This window comes from Nothoprocta perdicaria, unplaced genomic scaffold (assembly GCF_003342845.1).
Source record: "Nothoprocta perdicaria isolate Ctin4 unplaced genomic scaffold, notPer1 scaffold_91, whole genome shotgun sequence".
NCBI classification, from domain to species: Eukaryota; Metazoa; Chordata; class Aves; order Tinamiformes; family Tinamidae; genus Nothoprocta; species Nothoprocta perdicaria.
In genome coordinates this window covers 1,020,898-1,044,251 of record NW_020456210.1, presented here as the reverse complement: position 1 = coordinate 1,044,251, position 23,354 = coordinate 1,020,898, and the positions used below count along the sequence as shown (strand labels likewise).

Sequence of the window (23,354 nt, the reverse complement as noted above, 5' to 3'; positions counted from 1 at the left end):
TACTGATTAGAAGGAAAAGATGCATGTAGTACTGTGAAAAGAATATAAAACTATTACTGTACTCTAACCCAACTTCTTCCAAACAATTTCCATTTACTCCAAAACACGTATCACCTGTTTGTACAAGATTAGTTCCATTTACAACACATATCTACTTCATACACTATGAAGCGACTATATTTTAGATTCATACAAGTTATCATAAAAGCTCATCACTTTCTTAAGCACACACAGAACGCCAATGTGGCCTGAAATTGCTGTTTTTACCATCTTCCTAATTCCTTATGAAAGTAGACAGAAATACCCAGGAAATTGGCAMCATATAACACAGCCAGCCCACAGAGACACTGATTTTCCTTACCACGCTGAAAGGACCCAATTGACAAACAAAAAAATTAGCGACAATCACACCAACCTGAAGCCCCTCAGAAAGGGAGAAAAGGTCCATCAACAGCTTCTGTTTAAGCCTTATTTCTGAAAAGCAGTCAGTGGCAAATCATATTTTTTAATCCTTATATACACATATCTATGTATATATGTGTGTATGCATATGCATATATATATATATGATATACATATCTTTCCCCAAAAATGTAACTTAACTGTGTCAAAACAGCCCAAATCCAGCCAAATCAGGGTGAAGCCTTACCCTACTGAACCTGTACTGACCTGTGTTATTCCCAAAGCCACACCAAGGCTAGGAAAGTGTAAGGTGTTCACACACATATATAAACATAAAGCACTGTTTGAACGCTTATAAAGTATTTACATTAAAATTAGAGTCATCCACATTGGGATATCCTTTCAGTGGGGCAACTGCAAATATTCACTGCCTGCAAGAGCAAGAACGTTGAAGGCAACCTGAGCGAGCTACATCAGCCATCACCAGCAAGCTGTGGGGAAGGGTTTCACGTCTGCCATTCACGCACAACACTGAGCTGCAGGGAACACACTGACAGCACCCTCGGCACGGGCTTCTGAGTGTGGGAGTTCAGGATGAAACTGAGGCAGACCTTGAGATTGTGCAGCAGCAGCTCACGCTGCAAGGGCTGCAAACCCAACTGAACCATCACTGTGCCCATACGCACACACGGTCTTGCATCTTGAAGAAGCAAGCGTGACAAACCTAAAGGTGTTTCTGGAACAGCCTCATGTTCACTCCCATCCAGGTATTACACTGCATGATGTTAACATGCCTSAGAGGTGCTAGTTTATTTTGTGACCCTTTTTTTATTTCCTGTCTGCTAAGACCTGAAGTCTTCAGACCTGGGGTTTTCCTAATAAACAAGCAGCACAGCAATTGTGATTTCACCAAACATTTCAGATTTTTATTTTCTAAACAGGTGGGGAGCAGGGTACAGGGAGAAGCTTTCTCCTTACGAGCCTTCTCAAGTATTTATTTATATGCACACGTGTGTCTCGAGAAGCAGGAAGGAGTAATTATGACTCAAAATAAGACACAGTAAAGAGCAAAATAAACACACAAACTCTCACACAAGCAGATTGTGAAAAATGTGCTCTCAGAAACAAGTTTCAGAATTCACTTTAAATTGTCATGAGAACACAGTATTGCATCTCACACTAGGACAGAGCTCCCTTATACAGGGTAACTTTAATGCCTGTAAGTTCTAATCTTCTTTGCCTCGCTGCAGGAATTAGATTTATGCAGCAGGCAACCAGCCCGCTATGACCAACTTAACTGGCCCTGGCCCCAACATTCAAAAAGGCACCAGGCAGCTTCCTCACAGACTTGTTTCCAACAAATAAATAAATAAAATTGGAATGCATTCCCTTGAACCAAATTTAACACTTAAAAAACACCTTCAGTGTCTGGGCTCTGTTCAAAACCCCTCAGTTCTCTGGACTCTCAGGTGACCTGGGAAGGSGAGGGCACACACTTCCCTGCCTCCTGCGCTTGCTCCCAGGAAGCCAGAGCTGGATAATTCTGTCCTGCATAAAAGCTGCTGGAGATGCAGGAGGCTTCACCAGTCCAGTTCCTCCATCACTGAGAGCCATTTCATGGCCTGCTTCTGGGAAACTCCAACTTGAAAATCTGTAGCCAATTCAGGAGTCAGACAACTTTAACTGAGAGCAGCAGGATATTCCTATAGGCCGTTTCAGTGGCTGCTTGAGCTCCTGGTTCTACAAATGAAGGTTTTCTTTGAATTACCTCGGTGCAATCATTAACCACTTGGCTTGCAAAGCCACTTTCCATAGTCTAAGCCAAAAATGTTTCCCAACTATTCCACTTGAGGCCCTATATCCAGGAATATAACTGAAGCAGGAGGAAAAGCCTTAAGCAGGTCTGCTGTAAGACACATCTGAGCTCTTTGTAAAACCGCCCCTCTGTCAAAACACCCCTTCCAAGCTCACAGGAATTATGGATCTTCGTGCCGAATCCTTTCTTGGGCCCAGGCCACTTCAGTTTCAAGTGCAGAGAATCATTTCACTTGCACACGCAGGATGTGGTTTAAGCAACGTGTACAAATTCCAGCAACGATCAAGAAATTAGCATTTAGCTTATGTTAACGCACACGCACAAACCACATAATTAGTTAGGCTCTTCTCCTAGAAATATTTCTTTATTTTTAGAATTGAGGGTGTAAATTAATTGTACTCCCAATTGCTTTCAGAAAATAATCCAGACCTGCTTTTCAGAGCAGACCAGAATAATGGAAACTGRCTTTCATTTGGGCATTTAATTTATAAGCTCCCACATACACGGTTAGCAGTTTTAAAATCTATTTGCTTCACAATGTAAAGCATTGTCTTAAGTACCAGAGAAAAAGCCCAGTGGATATCTAATACTTTAAGGAACACATGGATTTTGCACAGACCTCTATTTTATAGCTTGATGTGATGCAGTGAACCAGCAGAAAAAGAGAAAGCTTTAAAAGCATTTGTTAAACAGACCTCATGCTTACAGGTTACTTCCAGCAGGACTCTAAAGAGCRTAACAGAGTAAAAGCACAAGAGTAGAATAAATGAGAGTGCAAGTAAGAATGTCTGATTTCCCAAGGGCAAATTCAATAGTCTGACACTTTGTGGAAAACCAGAACTTGCAAAATAGTCTTTAAATCACTGGTGGAAAAGAGCAGAGTATCAATTACCCGAAGACTAAAGAGCGACAGAACAGAGAGCCCGAGACAGAAATCAGATGCAGTAGCTGACATGACTGAAATAAATATTAAGGAACTATTACTGTTTTGCCAGGATTTTTCCTCCTGTTACAGATTTACCAGTAAGCCTYACTACACATGAAAGTCTAATCCACCCTTGTATGGGAAGGACCTGCACCATCCGTTAGCCAGAAGGAARCAGCCTGAGCCCGACAGACCATCGCTGAGGAGCTAGGGGCAAGCTAAGGAAACACCTTACTGTGCAAAACCCCTTGTCTATCTCCAAGGTAGGGCCACATCTGTGGGTAGCTGCTCCTCGTGGGCACCATGCCTAGGCTCACTGACCCACTGAAGGTGGTAAGGAGTCCACGACCTCTCGAGGTCTCTCTGCGACAGCCCAAGGCACCCAGGAACGCGCTGGCACAAGTGCCATGCCCACCAGGTGGGGACTCCTGCTCAGAGCAGAGCAGGAGGCACTCATACACCAACAGACTACAGAAGTCGCTGCTTTGAAGGAAGGCAGAATCACACCACARAAATAGAAGATGATGAATTTCAACCCAAATCCGAGCAATGGAATTCAGCTTCTCCCTCTAGTTTCTCCCAAGGTAGCGATTACTCACCATAGGTTTGGCAGACTAATCATTTTGCCTTTAATGCATTACTAGTCTCAATCTATTCTATAGGATAATTATCATCACTTTGCATAGCAGAGCACCATGGTACAGAATAGGTACCTATAGCTAGAAACTATGTTAAATCAAATAGAAATAGTTATTATTTCAACTTCTCATCCCACAAATGACTTCCAATGTTTCCCCTTTTAAAACAAAAACCCCATCACTTGCTTTGCCAATTTAAGTTGACAAGGCAAGAAACCAAGTAAGCTAAGTAAGAATGTAAAACGCATAATACAGTGGGACAGAAACAAAATTCTGAAGTGGCCACCTTGATGGTAAGCAGGACATGGGCTCAAGCTCAAGAGAAGAGCCCTGTGCGAGTTCTGAGCCTGCTTTTCTGCTATTAATAGTTATAACACGAACGAAGAATTCATMGCCAAGCATGAAATCAGAGAAACCTCCCAGCATGCGACAGGCAGATGTGAGGAGCACTGTCTTCTACAAAACTATGTTCTTTCACTTCTCTTTTGAAGTGGCATGCAGGGCATAAGAGCCGCTCCCATCAGAGCCTGCAGCTCCAGCAGCTTCCCACGTTCTTTGGCTTCTAATGAGCCTCCACCTGCCACACAGGAGTTCTCTGGCAGCATCCAGGGGCTAGAGCCACTAAACCTCTCACCAAACTTTCTGGACACAAACAAACAGCCTCATATGTGACTTTTTTTTTTTTTTTTTTAAAGTATTTGAGATATCTCTGTAGCATCTGATATTGGCATATCTGTAGAAAAGCTTTTTTTATTGAAATTGGAGGGTGGAAAAACAGCAGTTGGCACACAGAATGGCAAGGCTTAAGAAGAACCTCAATGATTGCCTTCTACATCTAAGGGGGGTTAAATAAACCCTTTATTTAGTGTCCTTGCTTGATAATGAGATATACTCTGCCGTAATTCATACTCATCAGATACCAAAATTAAGTCCTAGCTTTACTGTTTGCCACTTGTGATGTGTATCTATGCAATCTAAGTTTTAATAAAGACTCTAGGCAAGAAGAAATCCACACACAGTATTTTTACCTTTAATATTTAACAATATTAAACCTAAACATCGTCTCTAAAGTATTACTAGATAGAGCATTTGGCATTAGTAATAATGAAGTTGGACTAATCTGCCCATCTGTCTACCAAAATTCAGCCACTACTCTTCATCGTATCAGSAGGCAGTTTGATTCTGTCAAGTATTTTTCAAGCAAACATTTTCCCACTATAGCAAAATAACTACCTGTAAAAGAAAAATGCCTATTTCTTACCACATTCAACATATTTAAATCCTTATGTGAAATCTGATTAATAAAGTACAAACAGATTAGACCAAAAACCAGAACAGATCAAAACAGTCAGCCCATCTTGTCTATTCAAAAATGTTACCAAAAGAAAAAGCATACAGCTGCAAAAAAAGGCAGCTTATGTGATTTACAAGYGGGATTTCCAGTTTCCCCAAATGGGACTCCAAGTGGGTATCACAGCCCTGGTAATACCCCAACTGTTGCATATCCCTATCTGAACATACCATTTTCCACAGTTATTCTAACACTCTTAGTCACAATATTTTTAAACTGTTACCTGCTACTTGTGCCAATTTATCATGAAGTGCATATAAGCTGTTCATCATGAGACTTATTTCATCTTCCTGGAAATAGAAAGAGACATTAACATTAAAACAAACCTAAAAGGAGCATTTTCTTCCCTTTATCCCCCAAACCTTAATATATCATGAGAAAAAGCAAATTTTACACATACAGCTAGAGAGACACAGTATTTCATGCATAAAYGATGATGTAAGAACAGATTTTTGAAATAAAAGTATCGACAATATTATTTTTTCAGATTTTAACTGAAAACCAAACTAGGTTTCTGCCTGGATTCTGATAGACCTGTCAATTAGAACTGACAACACAGAAGGCTGTTTTAAACTACAAACATCAAGCTCMGTTTAAAACAAATCAATCAATCAAGAAATCTCTGGTCTAAGCAATCTTGCTCACATTTCCTACATAATCTAACAGTATGAGACCTACTTCCTAAAATTGGCATGAAAATGAGATATGTAAGTGTTAAAGAGAGGTAAACCTCTTTACCAGTATCCTGAACAGCTGCATTGAAATGCAGCAAGCAGCAAGTTATAGTAGGACAAATTATTCAAGCTCTGAAGGTGACGAATGTTCAGTTACATACACTCACTCCTAAAGGCTCTTCCAGAAAGTTTTATTGGAATCTGGCTCTGCAGTAAGTGGCCAAATCAAGTGGCTAAGATGCAACTAGAGTCTTCATTCAGAAAACATGTCAAGAAAGTTGTTTTCCATTGTTTGGATGCCTGCTAACCTCCCYGGAAAACATTACCTTTAACGCAATTTTGTGATGCAACAGCATCATGTCAACTAACTTTTAAAAGAAAACTGCTAGCAAAAAAAGACTTCTTTTTTTTCCATTGATCAAGTGTTTGACAAACTAATTCTCACAGAAAGTRTTCTCACTGACCAGCATTGCTCTGGAAATTATAAGCACTTAGTCCTACAAAACTGTTACCGATCAACCTGGTTAACTCTCCTCCCGCCTGGAAAATRCTGGGCATAGACAGAAGAAAATCTGCACCAGCTCCACACAGCCTCTACGGGCATCCACCCACACAAACCCCTCACAGAACAGSACACTCAGCTCCATTCATCTGTTCCTGGACACTCAGCACTTCACTCATGTATGCAATGAGAGTGATCCCTCATTTTGTAACTTAATGGATGGACTCCATAAGGAATGTCCACAGCTACCAACCAAGCACCAAGTAGCAGCAGACAAAACCCAAAGAAGGRAGCACCAAACAGCACAGGTTCTTGAGCAGTCGCATCCCATGTGAGAGACACTATGAAAACATCATCTGGAAAGAATCCTCAAAATTTACCTCACAAAATTGAATTCATTCAAAACATTTAGAAATATTTTCTTCCAAGCAACTAGCCAAGGTTACCCTCTGAAAATACCTGACAAGTCACTTTTGGAGAGCTCAGTTCTAGACTCAAATAACGCTTGTCTTGGGACACCTGCAACATGCCCAGAGAAAGCAGAGCACTGTGTTTACAGCCCAGGCAGGAACACTGCAGAAGACAGAACCACCAAAATAAATGCTGCAAAACTGAGCATAACACAGACACCTTTAACGCAGCCATCTCAAAGCGAGTTATCCAAATACCCCAGCTGAAAGAATTCATATGGGAAAATAATAGAAGAGCATCAAAGTTAAAGAGGCAAGTTACCAACTTGTTTTCTGAAATAAGTTAACCCTCTCTCGTCTATACCACTAAGCAAGACACGAACATTGAAGTCACTCATCTCTTCAAGCCAAAATATCTACACAAAATAGGAAGGGACCAACTGATAAATATAATTTCAGAGCGCTCCTCACAGCAGTTTCTCATCCTCCTTCTACAACACAAATCATGAAACATTTATATAAAGTAGTCAGACTATATGACACCACTCATGTACTAGTACTATAGAGTACTAGTTATATTACCAGATATTTGGGGGGTGGAAGAGAGAAGAGGGGAAGACAGACACAAAAACGTTAAAACATTCAGYAGCAGGAAATGTTAATCTCAGACAAAACATTCTGAAATTCACCCTTCTAAAGTGACTTGCACTGTTTTTATAGAATTATCTAACAGAATAAAATTGCTTTACTTACTGGTATTTTTTGTAGTTTTCCGCTGAAGGGATATTTAACTATGAAAAAAGAAAAAAGAAAGCATTCTATTGTCTGCAAATACTAATAAAGCATATCAATATTGTAGTTTCAATAATAACATCAAATACAACAATAACAATGTTGTATCCTTTAGACAAAAGCTAACAAATGCTTATAATGACAAACAGCAGTCAGTTAATAACATTTGACACAACTGCATCTTTTATATTGTATTATGTTGACATTTTCATTTAAATCAGTCTTGTAGACCTATAGTTATACCCATTATACATTTCTGTGCAAACAAATTTGCTAAATTCTTGCTTCAATTACTCAAATACATTGAAATCACAATATTTACGTTTCTACAGAGCTTTAGCATTTTAACAAGATAAAACTAGGTGTTTTAATAGAGGATGATCATACAGCACAAAGCAGTGCAACTCATCAGTATTTGTTGAGAGCAGTGAATGATGCCACAAGGAGAACCCACTGCAAAGTGCAATGCATCTGAATGACCTTTCCTTCCTCTTTAAATAAAAGTTTCCACCGCTCCTGAAAATATATAAGCTTATCTAGAACTTTCCTCTTGGTTACAGCATTAGTTTCTTTAAGGAAATGAAGCTGAACCTAGACAAGAAATTTGTGCTCTGCTTCCAGTTTTTAAGAATGTCTGAAAAGTCATTCAGGGAATGATGCTGCTGCTGGCTTTAATCCACCAAGCACAAATACAGGAAAARAAGTCCTAGGGAACCAGAACACACTGAAGGTCCAGGTTGTCCATCTCATCACTTTGGTGTCTGCAGTCACACCAGCAACAGGTGGCACTTGAAGGAGCATTAACTCCTCAGAGTAACTTCATTTCACAACAGAGTACCTCCAGAAGAAGGCTACCTTCCACTGTGCTGCATTTGCACACAGCTTATTCCTGGAAGGAAACCCTGGGAAGAATTTTGTGCATTTTAGAGTTGCACAATACAGTTTTCAACACAGCAAAACATAAGTTGCATCTTGAGTAAACAGTGTCCAAAACACGTAATGCCATTTACTCCAGTCAATGTTTCCATTTCCCCTAGCTATTCTAAATTTGTACCTTGAAGACACAATACTTTATCCTAAGGCTCTGAAGAGCGGGAAGCAGTACCTGGCAGAAGACCACAGCTGTTTCCACAGCATTCCTGCTTGCACCCAAAGGTGTTCAAATGTTGCCCCCAAAGGTGCTCCAATACCACAAGAACCAGGCTGAGTTTGCATAAAACCTCCTCATGCATGTACAGATTCACAAAGCATCAGGAGTCGCTTCCCTGCCCGCCGGCTGACCGACCCCTGAACTAGCACCACAAATTAGGCTGGCTGGTTAGTTTAGTTACACGTTGGCAAAATAAGAGAGGTTAAACATCAGGGCCCCGGGTCCCTCCAAAGCCAATGCATCCGSTGAGAAGCCTGTTTCACTGTTCCTACCCTCAGCAGCAAGGAGCACGTTTCAAAAACTACAACCAACAAGTGGCATGACAAAATAAAACAGGGGACAACCGGAATTGTTCCTGAGCCAAGGAGAAAGCGCAACTCTGACACCCTGCACAGAGCCATCTGTSCGTGTGCTTGGGCCCAAATAAAAAGTAAATCTGTAGTTGGTGATTTTGTGGCCAGTTGGTCAATAAATGAGGTATATGTTGCATAACATGCCATTATAGCATTGGAGGCCTCATGCCTTAAAAAGGCCAGCATGCCAGACGCAACTGCACTGACCTATCAGTGGCACATGCAGTCAACAGTTCTAATCAACACAAACTTACTACATAAGCCTGGATAACTTAAATTCAGAATTCTGACCTTTCACTACATTACTAATTCCTCTCTTCTGAATATGCACCTTTTCTTATTTTGTCCAGATCTAAGTTGTTATCCAAATCCTTCTCATTTCTTTTGACCACAGATGCAATGATCTTCTTTAACTCCATGAGACTACACTATTTCAATGCACTAAACGAGCATTTTTCTTCGCCATTCTTAAGTATACAGGCATACTTCAAAGGGTAACAATTTATTGTTCTAACATTTATCAGCTCTAATTAACAGAAATATTTCACACTTGCTGTCTTCTCCTCAAAAAGCGCTCAAGACCCTCTACCAGACAAGCAAGAATTACCAGCCTTCAAAGTAACATATCAAACACTTTTTTGTGTGCTTTTATCAGCTTGAAACAAGTTTGTATCGATTTATGCTATTAAGCCCTGATCAGCCAACTGACAAATATACCCACTATATTTAAAAAGGAGACAACCCTACCTGAGCTTGGCAATGAGACACACTTGAGAATGCGAAGAATGTGAACTCGAATGAGAAGTTTTACACAGTGCCAATCAATGCAGAACAAGACACATGGAGTCAGAATCGACAGTGAAGTTAACTTCACTGCTTACAGAAGAACATGTCTTAAAAGTACCAATAATCCCCTCAGAATCCCTACCTCTTTCTCCTGCCTCTTAACACACTAGTAACAATTGCAGACAAATAAAGAGACATTTGCAGAGGTTCTTCTCACTTACTTCAATTAGAGAAACTTGGAGAGTACCAAGTGGGGTTGATCATCTGTTTTTCAAAGCATGTTTTATCAAACATGAAACTGTAGCCTAACTGCAGGCATTTAAGAATACAGAAGCACAAGAATACAACTCTGAATCTTAACAGAGCAAGCTCTAAAAAGCTACATAGGTTCATAGATGGTCATATCTAGAAAAAAAATGCAAAAAGGCCATTTCTTCCTTTCTATTGCAGGACAGAACCCAGCACTTATATCCTARGCCAGGGTAATAATAAGACAGAACTTAACCACATGGGAGAAAAATAAGGTACTTAGTTAGCTCCTGGCTGCCAAATTAGGACGCCAAAAGGAACCACCCTCATCACTGCTGTTATCCACTTATTGCAGTGCTATTTCATTGTTCTTGCTGCACTCAACAACACGATTCAACACTCCCACATCATTTAATACAATGCTATAAACAATGCCACAACCACAGTACGTTGGCCAAGCCACACTGGGACAAACCAAAAATCCACCTAGTCCACRGTCCTGTCTCAGCAGTGACAAGAAGTTTTACTCTTTTTTGAGACCTCTGTCCCTAACTGAAAGGAGTATCAACAGAACAAGACTAAAAATAAATGTCTGAGGCAAAAACCGGGTGTCAACTGATCCTTTAGCAGAATCACAATCACAATTTGTGCTTCAAAAACTTCCTCAGWCAGAATTGGTATTTCTAAAGTTACCAGCCCCCTCCTGTATTTCCCATCCCCAACCACTTTGTCCCATCACRCAGCAGCACTAGACCAGCTTCACCAACCTCTGGTGCAAGAGAATTACACAATTTAAACGTGCAGTGTTTCTGCTGCTTATTCTGAACTTGTTAACCTGAGAAACTTCTCCTAGTAACAGAGTAGCCGGTGAGTAACCGTATCCTATTCACCTTCTCCATCATACTCCATCCTTTACTTCATCTCCCTTCCGTCAGTCTTCGCCCTCCCATATTTAAGAGTCCTATTCCTCCTCAATGCAAAAGCCTTTGATCCTCCTATTACTGGTCTGAGACCTTTTTAGCAGCTCTGTTTCATCCTTTTTCAAGTGGGAGACACAAATGAACACTACTCAAAATATCAGAGCACCATATATTGATAGTATCATACTGACATTTTCAAATATGTACTCAGAAATACACTTTGTTCTCAATTTCCTTCTTAGAATTTCCTACTATTTAATTTTCTTTTTGAGCACTAATAAATATCAAACTAATATTGTTACTGGAACTAACGCAATCCCATAATCTATTTCTGGAAGTGCAGATAACTAGTCTATAAAGCAGAAAGCTTGTTTCCAAGGCAGCTTTCAAGAGCTGCGATGCCACAGCTGCAGAGGCAAGAACAATCCCCATTAATTGGAAAACATTGTCCTTGGACATCTCAGCKTTAGTCTAAGATACAGAACAAGTGCTGAATTCTGTCTGCAGCAGCAGAACACACTGCAAGAGCTGCTGCCAAGGCCAACGGCTTCTCCAGAGCAGGGGGACCATTCCTCTCTACAGGCAGAAAGCTGTGCTTTTCCCAAGCACATGGCAAGCAGGCTCATCCCCAAAGAGAAGCAGTACTTTTCTTGCCCCAAACTTTGTCCTGTAAAACACAAGTGTAAAAGCTAAAAAAGGGCTAACCTAAGGTTTTCTGTTAGGATTTTTATCTCCCTTTTTTGTTTTCTGATGAAAACACATCCTAACAAAACACGTCCTATTAATAAAGCAAATAACACTAGTGAAAACGCTGCTGCCCAGTGCAATGCCTTTAGTGCAGCCCATTTCAGGCAAACAAGTCCTCAAACTTATATTCTAAGTGCTTTCTACTAGCAGGTCTTTAATTTACATCCAGTGACTCAGCCAGGTCTGATTCCATGTGATCAGGTTCTGCACAAGGGCTAGGGATAGTCCTCCTCTGCAGTCTCTCTCAGATACTCTACTTAAAGATAAAAGTTATTACAGCTCCTCAGATTCACAGGTGTATTAGTAGGATGCCTAATGCATCCTGTACACGCTTAGCRGAAACTACTTCCCGAAGCCCAACAAGATGCTTTATTATGGGCAGCTCCCACAGAAAGTAATAAGCTCCGGTCTCTTTGTGAWTCGAGAGCCCCATCCTTCAGGCAGCTTAAATAAAATAACCCTGCCTTTACTTTCCTCTATCCAATTACTCAACACTSGTAACAAATGAGCACTTGTGCATGTGACTTCCAAATTACTCTAATTCAGACAGAAGCCACTAAAAGAAAAAAAAAAAACACTACTCAATGGACTTAATAGCAAAGCATGGAGATTGATTTTAAGACACTACATCACAAATCAAGCTGAACAACTCCTTATTTACAGATAGTTTCCCCCAAGTGCCCAAACGTTAGGCTTAACGCTTCTACATCAGTAAACACCTCAGACAAGAGCTACGTGCTGGGCCATTATAGTTCAAATGATCCTTGGCCGTACCAGTGTTGAACGACCACACAATCTGCTACAAGGATTACAGAAGTGAAACTGAATAGCTGGCCCTAAATCAGTTAAGAACTTAGCTGATTTTGAGCAAAAATGTCTTACAAAACTCTGCAACTGCATTAAATCCATCAGACAAACAAATGCAAGCAACAACCAAGGGAGAGCCCTTCTTTCCTTCAGGTCTCCCTTTGCTTCCTGAATGGCATCAGCAACCATAGCAAGACTCAGAAAAAAAAGGAAAACACACACCCCCTAGAGAACTACAGTACAGACTCCAACTTCTTCAAAAGAAAGAATGAACATTCAATCTGCCTCCATGCAAGAAGGAGGAAAGCTCTATAAAATAACAATAACTATAAAAATAACTGTAGGGAAAGGAAGAAACAACACATAAACGAGCATAAGCAAGAGCTGACAGAGCCCCATCTAAGAACAGAAGACACTGAAGGGCTAGTTCACTCTTAGCAAGAATGTAAGACTGCAGTTTAAGTGTCTGGTCCTGTGGAAATGGAGGAAACCTGGGCAGAACAGACCGCTCCCGTTTCACACCCCTCACTGGGGCACGAGGAAAATCCTAACAAGCACTAACTGGTGGCCAGTCACCAAATATCCCAAACAGCATTTCCCTGTGCCACATCCAACCAGGACCTGGTCTTCACCCCAGCCATTACCTGCTGTAGCCYGTGTCAGTGCTGCCTTCGATGGAGTGCACTCAGGAGAGGAGCAGATTGAAGAAGGAGCACGTTAAGGTAAGCTATTTACAAAGTCACTGAAACAATTCCCATAATAAAGTATGACCTCTTCCAGGGTCATTCCTCCTAGTAAAAGCAAGTGTTTTATAGCAAGAGAATTCTCACATACATTCTTTTTACCTCAACCAAAAAAAAAATGTATTATATTTCTACAAAGAAACAGCTGCTGGGGTTCTATTGGGGAAAAAAAGTGGTTCAAAAGAAGAGCATTTGCTACACGCTGCAAGAATTTGTAATGCTACATTCCTCATGCACTGGCCATTAATGAAGAGGGCCTGCAGACCTGTCTATGACAGAGAAAGAGAGGGGGGAAAAAAATCCCTAAATATATTTTTCTTAGAGCTACAAAATATTACTGGGAAAAGCATGATACTTCAGACATCCACCAACATTTGGTTTAGAGAACACTTTCACTTGTGGATCTCAGTAGGCTTCTGGAATTGTTCTTCCCTCTTCTTTCCTGTCCTCCCCCCAAATAGTTTCACATATTTTGTAAGATCAAAAAGAAAAAAAGAAAAAAGAAGACTTCTTCAGTAAATTAGCACCATAGTGAGAAAGACAGACATTCATAACCAGGGGAAACAGCACATTGTAAACAGGGCAGCACCGGCACTTCAGAATGTGAAATCAGGAAGTGGCTCCTGCTTTCCTCAAAATCCAAAGTTCACGATGGACAGCAAACTGGTAATGCAGTTATTAAAATATGGAAGGACTAGGAATTAATGAGAAATTTCAATGAAGTATCAAAAAATCCATGTAAATACATCACCCCAATAAAGATTGGGGCACTCCAGTGATCCTGCACAAGCAGAAAAGACTCCCGGTTTGAAGGGTTCCCAATGTATCAATCTCTTCTTCCAGACAGACTTCAGTTATAAAAGTAGCACTACACTAGAATACTATAAATATTTTACAGTATTTAAAGATAACATGCAAAAGAGCAGCACTGATAGGACCCTTAATCATGAGAGCTAAAGACATACTAACAAAACCAAGACCACATCAAGACAGACTGTATTTAGAACATGGGTTCTCCATCCCTTTAACTATGCAGCACGCAGCGCTATCAGCGCATGCTGCGCTACGAGCGGCAGAACTGCTGGACTGTGGCCACTATGGAGACTCTATACACAGCCTAATCCTGGCAGCTAAACTCTGAAGAAAGGTGCCCTCGGGTACCATGGGGAGGAACGAGCCCTTCCTGCCACGCAGGACACRCAGGCCACGGCTGCCAGGTCTCTGTCATGACACAGAGGTGATCACACGGAGGGAACAGCAGCTACCTATGAGAAGTTCCTGTATTCCAAGAACAGGGAAAACTTCCCCATGTATGTGACAAATATGGCAAGTTTAAAAAACAGCTCAAGACAGTGACCTAAAATGAAGAAACGAGGCGATACTCAAAACACTGAGTTTTTATACACCCAGACCTAGCCTCTGAAGAGCTGCCTAACCTTCCAGGCTCCCTCCCTCACCCAAGCTGCACTTRCTCAATAGCATGAACTGGCTGGTTGAAATAAAAATTATGATCCAAGAGATCAACTGGACTACAGTTGATGGGCACACATCACTGTTATTCTTGTACATATGCCTCTCAGCTATTGGTTCCTATACTAAGTTTGAACTTGAACTAAATACTTTAACATTTCTAATATTGTTACTTTTCTCCCTTCTCTTTTTTGGTCAAACAGGTTACACCTAAGCAGACAATCACACATTAAGCACACGAATCTTCTAGCAATATTGTTTTTGCTTCYGAGCTCGATTGGTCTAGAGAGAAGAGAGAATCTTTTCTTTAAAGAAACTCATCTGCCATGAGGAATCAGCAGAGAGGAGGAATGAAAGGAAGAGGAAAGGAATCTTATGTCTTCACACCTTGAAAACTTCTTGAAACCTCACCACCCAGTTGGTTACCTGTAAATATATGGCAGTAGTATAACATGCAAGTCACTCCATAGTACAAAGCCAGATGCTTCAACTATAAAATTYACAAAATAAAATTTTAACTCTTCTTCCCCAAATTAAACCACTTATGTCTCAAGGAAGCATAGCAGGGCAGGTAGCTAGTAGCCTGAAACCTTAGGGTGTGTGAAAAGCTGGGCACATTCCCATGGCTCAAAAGGCAAAGTGCTCACCACCAAAACTCACACACATGTGGTCTCTGGACCTCAAATCATCAGGAAAAGTCCTTCCCATGGCTGATACTTTCACAGGATTTTATTTCCTGCCTTCTAGTTTGCTTCCTCAGRGAAGTAATGACTTTAATACCACATATTCTCTACAGCAGAATAAAACAGTCTGGATTTAACATCCATTTGGTTTTCCCACTTCATGGGTACATGTGTACCCCCCTCTGCTTGTTTTCATTGCTGCTTCATTAATAGCACCTTTAGCTCACAGTTTGAGACAAAAAAGAAAGAGAAAACTCACAATACTTCAAATCATTAATCCAGACAGGCATTAGCAGCCACACTCTCTAACTTCAGAGCACAGTAGTGCTAAAGCTGAACAAGCTAAACAAAGTGCACAGTGTTTCTGCAGGTTGCTCCATTTTTGACTGGAGTGAAGCTTAAAAGGCACTGACCAGAATCCACCCAGGAGCACAAGGTCTGGCTGGGCATGTGCATCTGTTCTCAAGGTGCTCCAATGGCTGTTTTTTCTGCTTTTCCATGAGAAAGGAGAAAAAAATGGCAAAAAGGATACTGTAGAGACAGTTCATCAGTCTGGCTCTTTAAGATGTTCTCAATAATACCAATTTATTCTCTTTTGAGACTGTAACAGAATTAACATGTTTGTCCTATTGTCCTACTGTATAGGAAATATAAAGTACCAAAGCATGGATATATCTTCAAGATACAGATATATCCTTAAGATACTTAGGAACACCTTTATTCAGAGTTGCTTTTGTATAAGAAATATCTCACACGCTTCCAGATTAAAAAAAAAAAAAAACCCACTCAAAAAGAAGTAGTGAGACTATTTTCTTCTCCAGAAGGAAATCTACATATTTGACCTCATTTTCTTACCTAAAAAACTGTCTCCAGGGCAGCATAAACTTCCTTTGAAGGAAAGAGCTTCCACTTCTGGCTTTTTCATTCAAATACTCCACAACTCCCCCCCCCCAAAGCTTCCTTGGATCATAAACTGAATCCAAATTGACACTTAAACAGACATGACACTCGCCTTTTTCAAGGTGATTTGCAAGTTTTGCAAATCACTTATCTCTTACTTACAAAGTAATGGCAAATTCCTTCCCAGGAAGTAGCAAGTRTGAGAAATACCCGAGGTAGGAGAGCCAGCCTGGCCTTCCGCTCTGCGTTCCTGAGGATTTCCAAGATCTGGGAAAGGTCTCTCAGACCTTAATCAAACACTGCGGATGCACCACCCAGCCTATTGCTCAGCAAATAACCCCTTTGCTTGGGCAGAGCACGCTGCCAGAAGAAGAAAGAACAGCCCACTTTAAAATAAAGGTCAAGTGCCAGAGACGACCACAAGGTTTGATAGCAGCTTTTTCATTTCCCAATAAACATGCCAGGAACTAAGAAAAAAATGACAAAAAGAAAAAAAAAAGTTTTTTCAGGCAACTGCTAATAACGATCATACTCCCAGTTTCTGATTTTTGGAACCCTTCATTCACAGCAAGTGTTGCGCTGCCAAATGTCTATTGACTGGTTCCAGATCTGGTTCAGCTGGATTTTACTTTCAGAGACCTGTCTGTGCACATTCAGATCAATACAGAGYTCAGTTCGTTGGAGATATGCTGTGAAATCAAGGAATATTGGACATGAGGGGTTCATACCGTGCAGTTTGATGATAGCAAACACCCACAGGGATGAACATCACTGCATCAGGGAGCAGGAATGTTTTCTGGGAGAAACTACAATACCTGTCATCCCATTCTGGAAGAGATAGATGGCTGAACGGCACAGTTTTGATACACAGACCCTTGAAAGCATCTGTGGCTGCTTATAGTAACTTCTTAAGTTAATGGACAGCGTGAGGCTTCTTCAACGAACAAGTCAGAGACATACCTAACCTTCAAAAAGGTACTATTTCACAGAGAAGAGGGCAATTAATACTCAGGTGTGGTCTTAAAAGCTAGTCCGGAGCAACATGACTTATCTGGCACATCTCAGCRTTCCTCTTGTGATACAGTCTTAAGTTCACTGCTCAAGGAGGGTTCAGCAGCTGCTGTATCTACCCAAGGTGCTCTCAAGGTAAGAGTCTAAAATTTCCCAACACCATTTTGAATAGAGAGGAAAAAAAAAAGGAAAAAAAGGTTGAAGGAATATAAAGGTGGTATGAAGTCTAGGGATGTACATATGAACAGTTACTCTATCACAAGTAGTCTTTTTTTTCCCTGAAATAAATGGTGCAATAAATGAATAAATTCTCTATTTCTAAAAGGGATACTCTTTTAATTTGAAAACGATCTMATTTCTTACATATTTAGCACAGCATCACTAATATTCAATGGATCCCATGGGATACTTTGCTAGTACTAGCATTTATTTTAAATAAGTTTAATCTCTGCGCCTTCCCCTCCCCACCTCATAAATCCTTCTGATAACCGCACTTTGTCACTAGGAATACATTTGAAAGAAGAATTAAGGAATTAAGACTCCAGAAAAGCAGCTCTATTCAAGATACCTGCATTATTACGTGATCCTCAGCAAGCAGAAAATTTGATTCTTTCCTCTGCAAAAAGAAGAGCATCTCCCCCTCAAAATCAGGTCCATCAGTCAATCCCAGTTTCATACTCATCCCTGCTTCATACTCAGAGAACATCCATTAGCTCCTTATCCTCTCAGCCTCCACAGCAGACTGCAAACACATCAGCAGGGCAGGAAGTGCAGATCAGCAGGGCAGAAGAGACAATGACAAGGACATGGGAGAAAAAGGGTCACCAAAATCACAGAGTACAGTAGGTTGGCCACGGATTCCACCACAAGCACTATATACTCTACTTACAAATTGTACCTACTGCTGAAAACAGCACTCCTAGTTACGACACAGTATGACCAAGTCAACTAAAGATACTCGACTGAACCTTCCAGCTCTATTACCTCCTTTTATTACCTCCTTTTATGCCCAACTCTTGCAGCTGGGCTGAGAACCTTATTGAACTTCTACAGAGAGAAAAATTGCAGAAGTACCAAGAGAACATTAAGAGAGTGTTTTATCTGAACAGTCAGCTGTGCAAGGAGACCTTAGACGCAGAGTGGCCAGTCAAAACATCAAGTTTGTTTTGTAATTCTCCATCTTCAAAGAACAGCACACGGACATCACTGTAAAGCCTTCATGTCACCACAGTCATTCAAGAACTTCCAAATTGCATGGCTGTTTTCCATCTACGCTTGCATGCATCAGGATGCTTCCTCCATCAGCACACTGACCCCTTTTCCAAGTTTTTCTAAACTAGAATTCTATAAAAGCAGTCAAGGCTACTTTAATTATAGGCTGGATCACAACAGGCTATTATTTATTATAACTATGGTAAGTGCTTTTTTCCCTTCTCCCTCCGTCCTTCTCCCTCCTTTCTAGACCTACCAGCAATTATCAGACAACTGTTTTTTATTAACTGTTTTATTAAAATTTATATAATTCTGTCAGCTCAACTCGTTTTGTCATAGTCACTACACTTTGCTATACCTTTGTACATTCATCTACTTAAAAATAATAACCTACCTTCAGTGCTTCCTCAATACACACATACTATCAATGTCTGGTACTTCTGAGGTATTCACATATGATCAATATACCATTAAAGCCATTACTTTTAACTACTAAGTACTTTAAAGTATATCTTAATACATTAAATTAAGCTCAACATCAAAGAAATCACACTTATGTATGGCTTCTATTTAGTAGCACACTCAGTTAGTAATAACTGAAAACTCAGATTGTTTTGCTTTGCCTATCCGACAGCTTCAAAAAGAAGCTTTTGTGTTTCTAATACCAAGAAATCCCACACATCCTTTTAAGACCTCAATCTTGAAACAGTAAAAGAAAGGGGRAAAAAAAAGGATTAAGCACAACAATACAAGAATTACTGCTACTAAAATTTTCAAGGAAGATGAGTTATTTGAAATTCTACTTTTTTTCCTCTTAATCCACATAATAAAAAAGTCCACACCACAGAAGTTTGCGTGTTTCAGCCAGCTAAAGTCTTCTTCTTCTGAATCACTGTAGAAGAAGCAATTTTGACTAGATTTTAAAGCAACATACAGAAAGTAAAACAGAGCTACCCATTAGTTTGCCAACAGAAGTTGTTACATTATCAAAGGCAGGTAAGTCAGAGTGCAATGTGCAAAGCACAGGCAACATTATAGTCAACACAAGAGCTCTCTAAAGCCTTCATTTTGCTTCCTCTTTCATATTTCCTCTTCTATAATCATTTCTTACCCAAAATTTGTTCTTTCTCCCTGAAGCCAGGGCTGCCAAGAAGAAAGACTCTCCTGAGAAGATGGTCACAGACAGCAGGCAGAGTTGTAACAGTTATCTGTGAAATACCACAACACTTTAATAGTAATTTGTGGGTTGTGTTTAGAGGCACATTAACTTCACCTTTCCTATCGCCCTGTGTGTAGTAATTCTAACTCCTTAGCTATGAAGTTATCTGTATAAAAATCCACAGAAGTTTTAAGGTCTGAGAGATAAAACCATAAGTAACATCTACGGAATAGAACTAAAATCATGCTTTGCATACAAAGCACAAGCTTCCACCTGTAATATAAGCAACTACTAAAAGTTTCCCTAAATTAACATTTCAAAAACCAACTGTAGCATATCTAGTAAGGATTATCCTTCTAGTAGTTGTTTTCTAAGAAGTTTTATGGAAACATCAAGATTTCCAGCTACAGGGCCTTCTTTCAAAAATCTCTCCTGAAACAGAGAGCTAAAATTGGGTATATTCACTGATTAATCAGTGTGTCACATATAAAATATCTTAACTTTGTTCATTTCGTAAAAYGAAATGAAACCATTTAGAACAACAAACTCTACAAACAAGGGTCTTTTTCTAGTCATAGTAACTGTTGTAGTTACAGGGTACAAATACTCTCAACTCCACTGTACAGTCAAATCTTTTAAGACAAGAGTTTTAACATGGGTATAACCAAGTTTTTCATGCTCAAACTTAGCATTCACCCTCAACCAACTGCATCCCACCTACAGCCCTGAAAGGCAAAGGGTGGGAAAAGCACTATTCAATTACCTCACTGAAAGATAGCTTCTTCTGCTACATTATTATTTTAAATAAAAATGTAGGAATCACTTGTTTTCAAGTCAAAAGCAGACAACACACCCACAGAAGTGAAAGAGCCAAAGGACTCACTCAAAGGATGTTTAACTAAACTTGAGGAAGCATCTAAGACTGGTTACTACTAGTAGTTTGGGAGGAATCCCACCTTCTGTGGTCTATCTTTTCTATTCTTGCCTATTCAATGGACCTACTAGATCTATTTTACATACATATTTTAATATATGTATGTACTAGGTAAATTTTCCATTGTTGTACTATGGAGCGGSGAAAAGAAGTCCCGCTCCTACTGCTACCACAGGAGCTGGCCACAATAATTGCCATTTCCTTCTTCCAGTGCATCCTGTTCCCCTCAGTTCTTGTTTGTTAYGGGCCGACGTGCAAGGCTGGGAGGAAAGCAGGCAGCTACAAAGTGAGCGCCAATGTCCAAACAATTCTTAAGAAATCCATTTTCAAGAGTTCAGGTGACATGAGCATGAGCAGAAGGCCATGAACCAGCTTCACAAAACCACCAAGCTGGGCAGGACAACGGGATGTTTGGCTGGACAGCCTGACCTAGGCAAGGAAACAATTCTCCTTATGCATCAGTTCCTCTGAGTTAACTTTTCAGGAGCAACATACTCAGTACAGTGGTTCAATATGCTCTGTAAAAAAAGTTATTTATTAAGAGCTATGTGGACAGCAGTGAAACAGTGCCCAACACTAAGGTCTTGCTGATACTGTCTCCAAAACAATAAACCCTGCCCTTTTCCAAAAAAGGGCGCCAAACAGAGTTAAGACCCGCTATTATATATATCCAGCTATTATGATGCTATGAATAAAGTTTAAAAGGGGGAAGAAATACCAATATTTCTGCCCTGCACCATCTAGTCGCAGAGCTGACAGCCCCAGAACGTCCCAGTCAAGCTCTCTAACRACAGAGCAGCACTAAAAGGCCCAGTGAGTGTGGCCACTTCATGGAAGGCACCGTAAGCTTGTACAGGGGGCACACACATACCCCACTGTCTACCGAAAGAAACACTTATGCACACATATGCACCCACAGATCTTGCTCAGTTATCATTGCAAAAAAACAAGTGCCCAATGGCCTTCTAATGCTCTCACATCTCAGAACTAGCTCTTCATACTCTTTAATGGTTGCTGATAATAAGTTAATAGAGTAACGATATGATTTTTCTTCTGATATGACAAAGTCCACTGTCCATTTCAGAGGAGCCAAGGATTGAATTAGCATGAGTCACCACCCTTAGATGGTACGTTTCCATTTGTGCATGTTTTGAGACTAGAAAATGGTAGTTTCTAAAGTCATTCTAAGTTGCTTCCATGTATTCAAGTGCCACAAAGTTAGAATTAAAGAAGAATGCCCTGAAATTCAACCTAAAGCACTGCAGTGCTTCATATGCAATCATATTCTCATCTAAATTTAGAGAAAAAGCATGCATTAGAAAACACTACGTGACAGTTCCATCACTCACTGCAGAAAGTTTATGTTTTAATGTGTAACACCATCCAAGCCCAGCATTCTTCCCAAGACTCAGTGCACACAAACAAAAATAACCTGCTTAACTACTGCATGGCTACAGTCAGATCTCAGCCCTGCAGGAAGTCCASACAGTCCATGTGCACGACTACTAGCGTGAGATTAGTATAAAGCTTCACCTCCTTGATTCCTTACTGAGCCTACATCTGCTCTGTTGCACAGAAGACAAGAAATTGCTTTGTGAAGGAAAATAAAGCATGCAAGAAAGCACAGTGTCAACATATTACAACAGGGAACAGCCAGCAGTCTGGCTGTACCCTTAACTGTCTTGCAAGCTTATCATTCCACATAAGGAATGCCAGTCGGTTTCTCTGTGCTCTGCCCTACATAGGGAGATTATACCAAAGTGGGACTCAAAACTGCTCAGTAAGGTTTGTCTGGGAGCACAAAGCAGAATTAACAGCAATACATCCAGGAACTGAAAGAAACTGTTCTTACCCTTGACCTAATACTTACTGTTGACTTCTACATCCTCAGCTACTCCAGAACCTCTCATTCTCAGGTACGTGAATCCCAGCATCAGAAAGAACAAGCATGCAGCAGTCAAGAGGAACATGGACAGGTAATGTGCACTGAAGCCTCCAGTGGTGGATACCTCCTCTTGCTTGAACTGCTGCAGAAGCTCCTCCTCGGGCTCGGAGAGACTCTTCTTGTAGGTGTTTTTCAGGTAGGTATGATTTGAACCCGTATGATTGGAGTGGTTGAGTCTGAGGGAGGAGGTTGCACCCAGGGGAAGGCTGTTGGTAGCCGAATAGCTCCTGGGCTCCACGCTGTAGCTCCCAAGAACGTGGTTATTGGTGGCTTTCCTCATGCTGCCCGGCGGGTCGGGGCTCTTGGTGTCCGCGCCCGGGAGMGGCGGCGCCGCCGGGGATCTCTTCGGCAGCCCGAGGCGGTATCTGGGCGCGGGAGGGCTGCCGTCCAGCTTCTCACACCCTCCTCCCGCCGCCGCCTCCTCTTCCTCACGGTTCCTGCCCCTGTCTAGACTCGCGGCGGCGGCCGCCGCCTCCGCCCTGTCACTCGCCGGGGCTGCAGCGGCGGCAGCGCCCTCCTGGCCCGGCTCCACGGGGCCAGCGCCGGCCAGGAGGGGCCCGGGGGACCTGCCGAGGCCCCGGCGCGGCCGCCGCGGCGCGGGCTCCTCCTTCGGGAGCTGCTGCTGCTTGGCCGCGGCCTCCTCCTCCTCCGAGTCGGAGTACTTGTCCGTGGCGCCGAGGGCGAGCAGCCGGCTGCCGTTCACAGCCCGGCTCTTCCACGGCGGCTGCGGCTGCTGCTCGCCGCCCCGCTCGCGCTCGCCCTCGTCCTCCTGCTC

The 23,354-nt window shown here is 41.3% G+C and overlaps 1 protein-coding gene across 1 annotated transcript in view; it reads right to left on the bottom strand.

Moving 5' to 3' along the window:
• Positions 1-23,354, bottom strand: part of LEMD3 (LEM domain containing 3) — a 42,422-nt gene that overhangs the window by 16,141 nt on the left and 2,927 nt on the right. The window contains exons 3-5 of the mRNA XM_026052773.1: positions 22,505-23,348; positions 7,472-7,509; positions 5,356-5,422 (exon numbers count right to left, since the gene is read on the bottom strand). Coding sequence (XP_025908558.1) covers positions 5,356-5,422; positions 7,472-7,509; positions 22,505-23,348 — 949 coding nt within the window. The remainder of the gene's footprint in view (positions 1-5,355; positions 5,423-7,471; positions 7,510-22,504; positions 23,349-23,354) is intronic.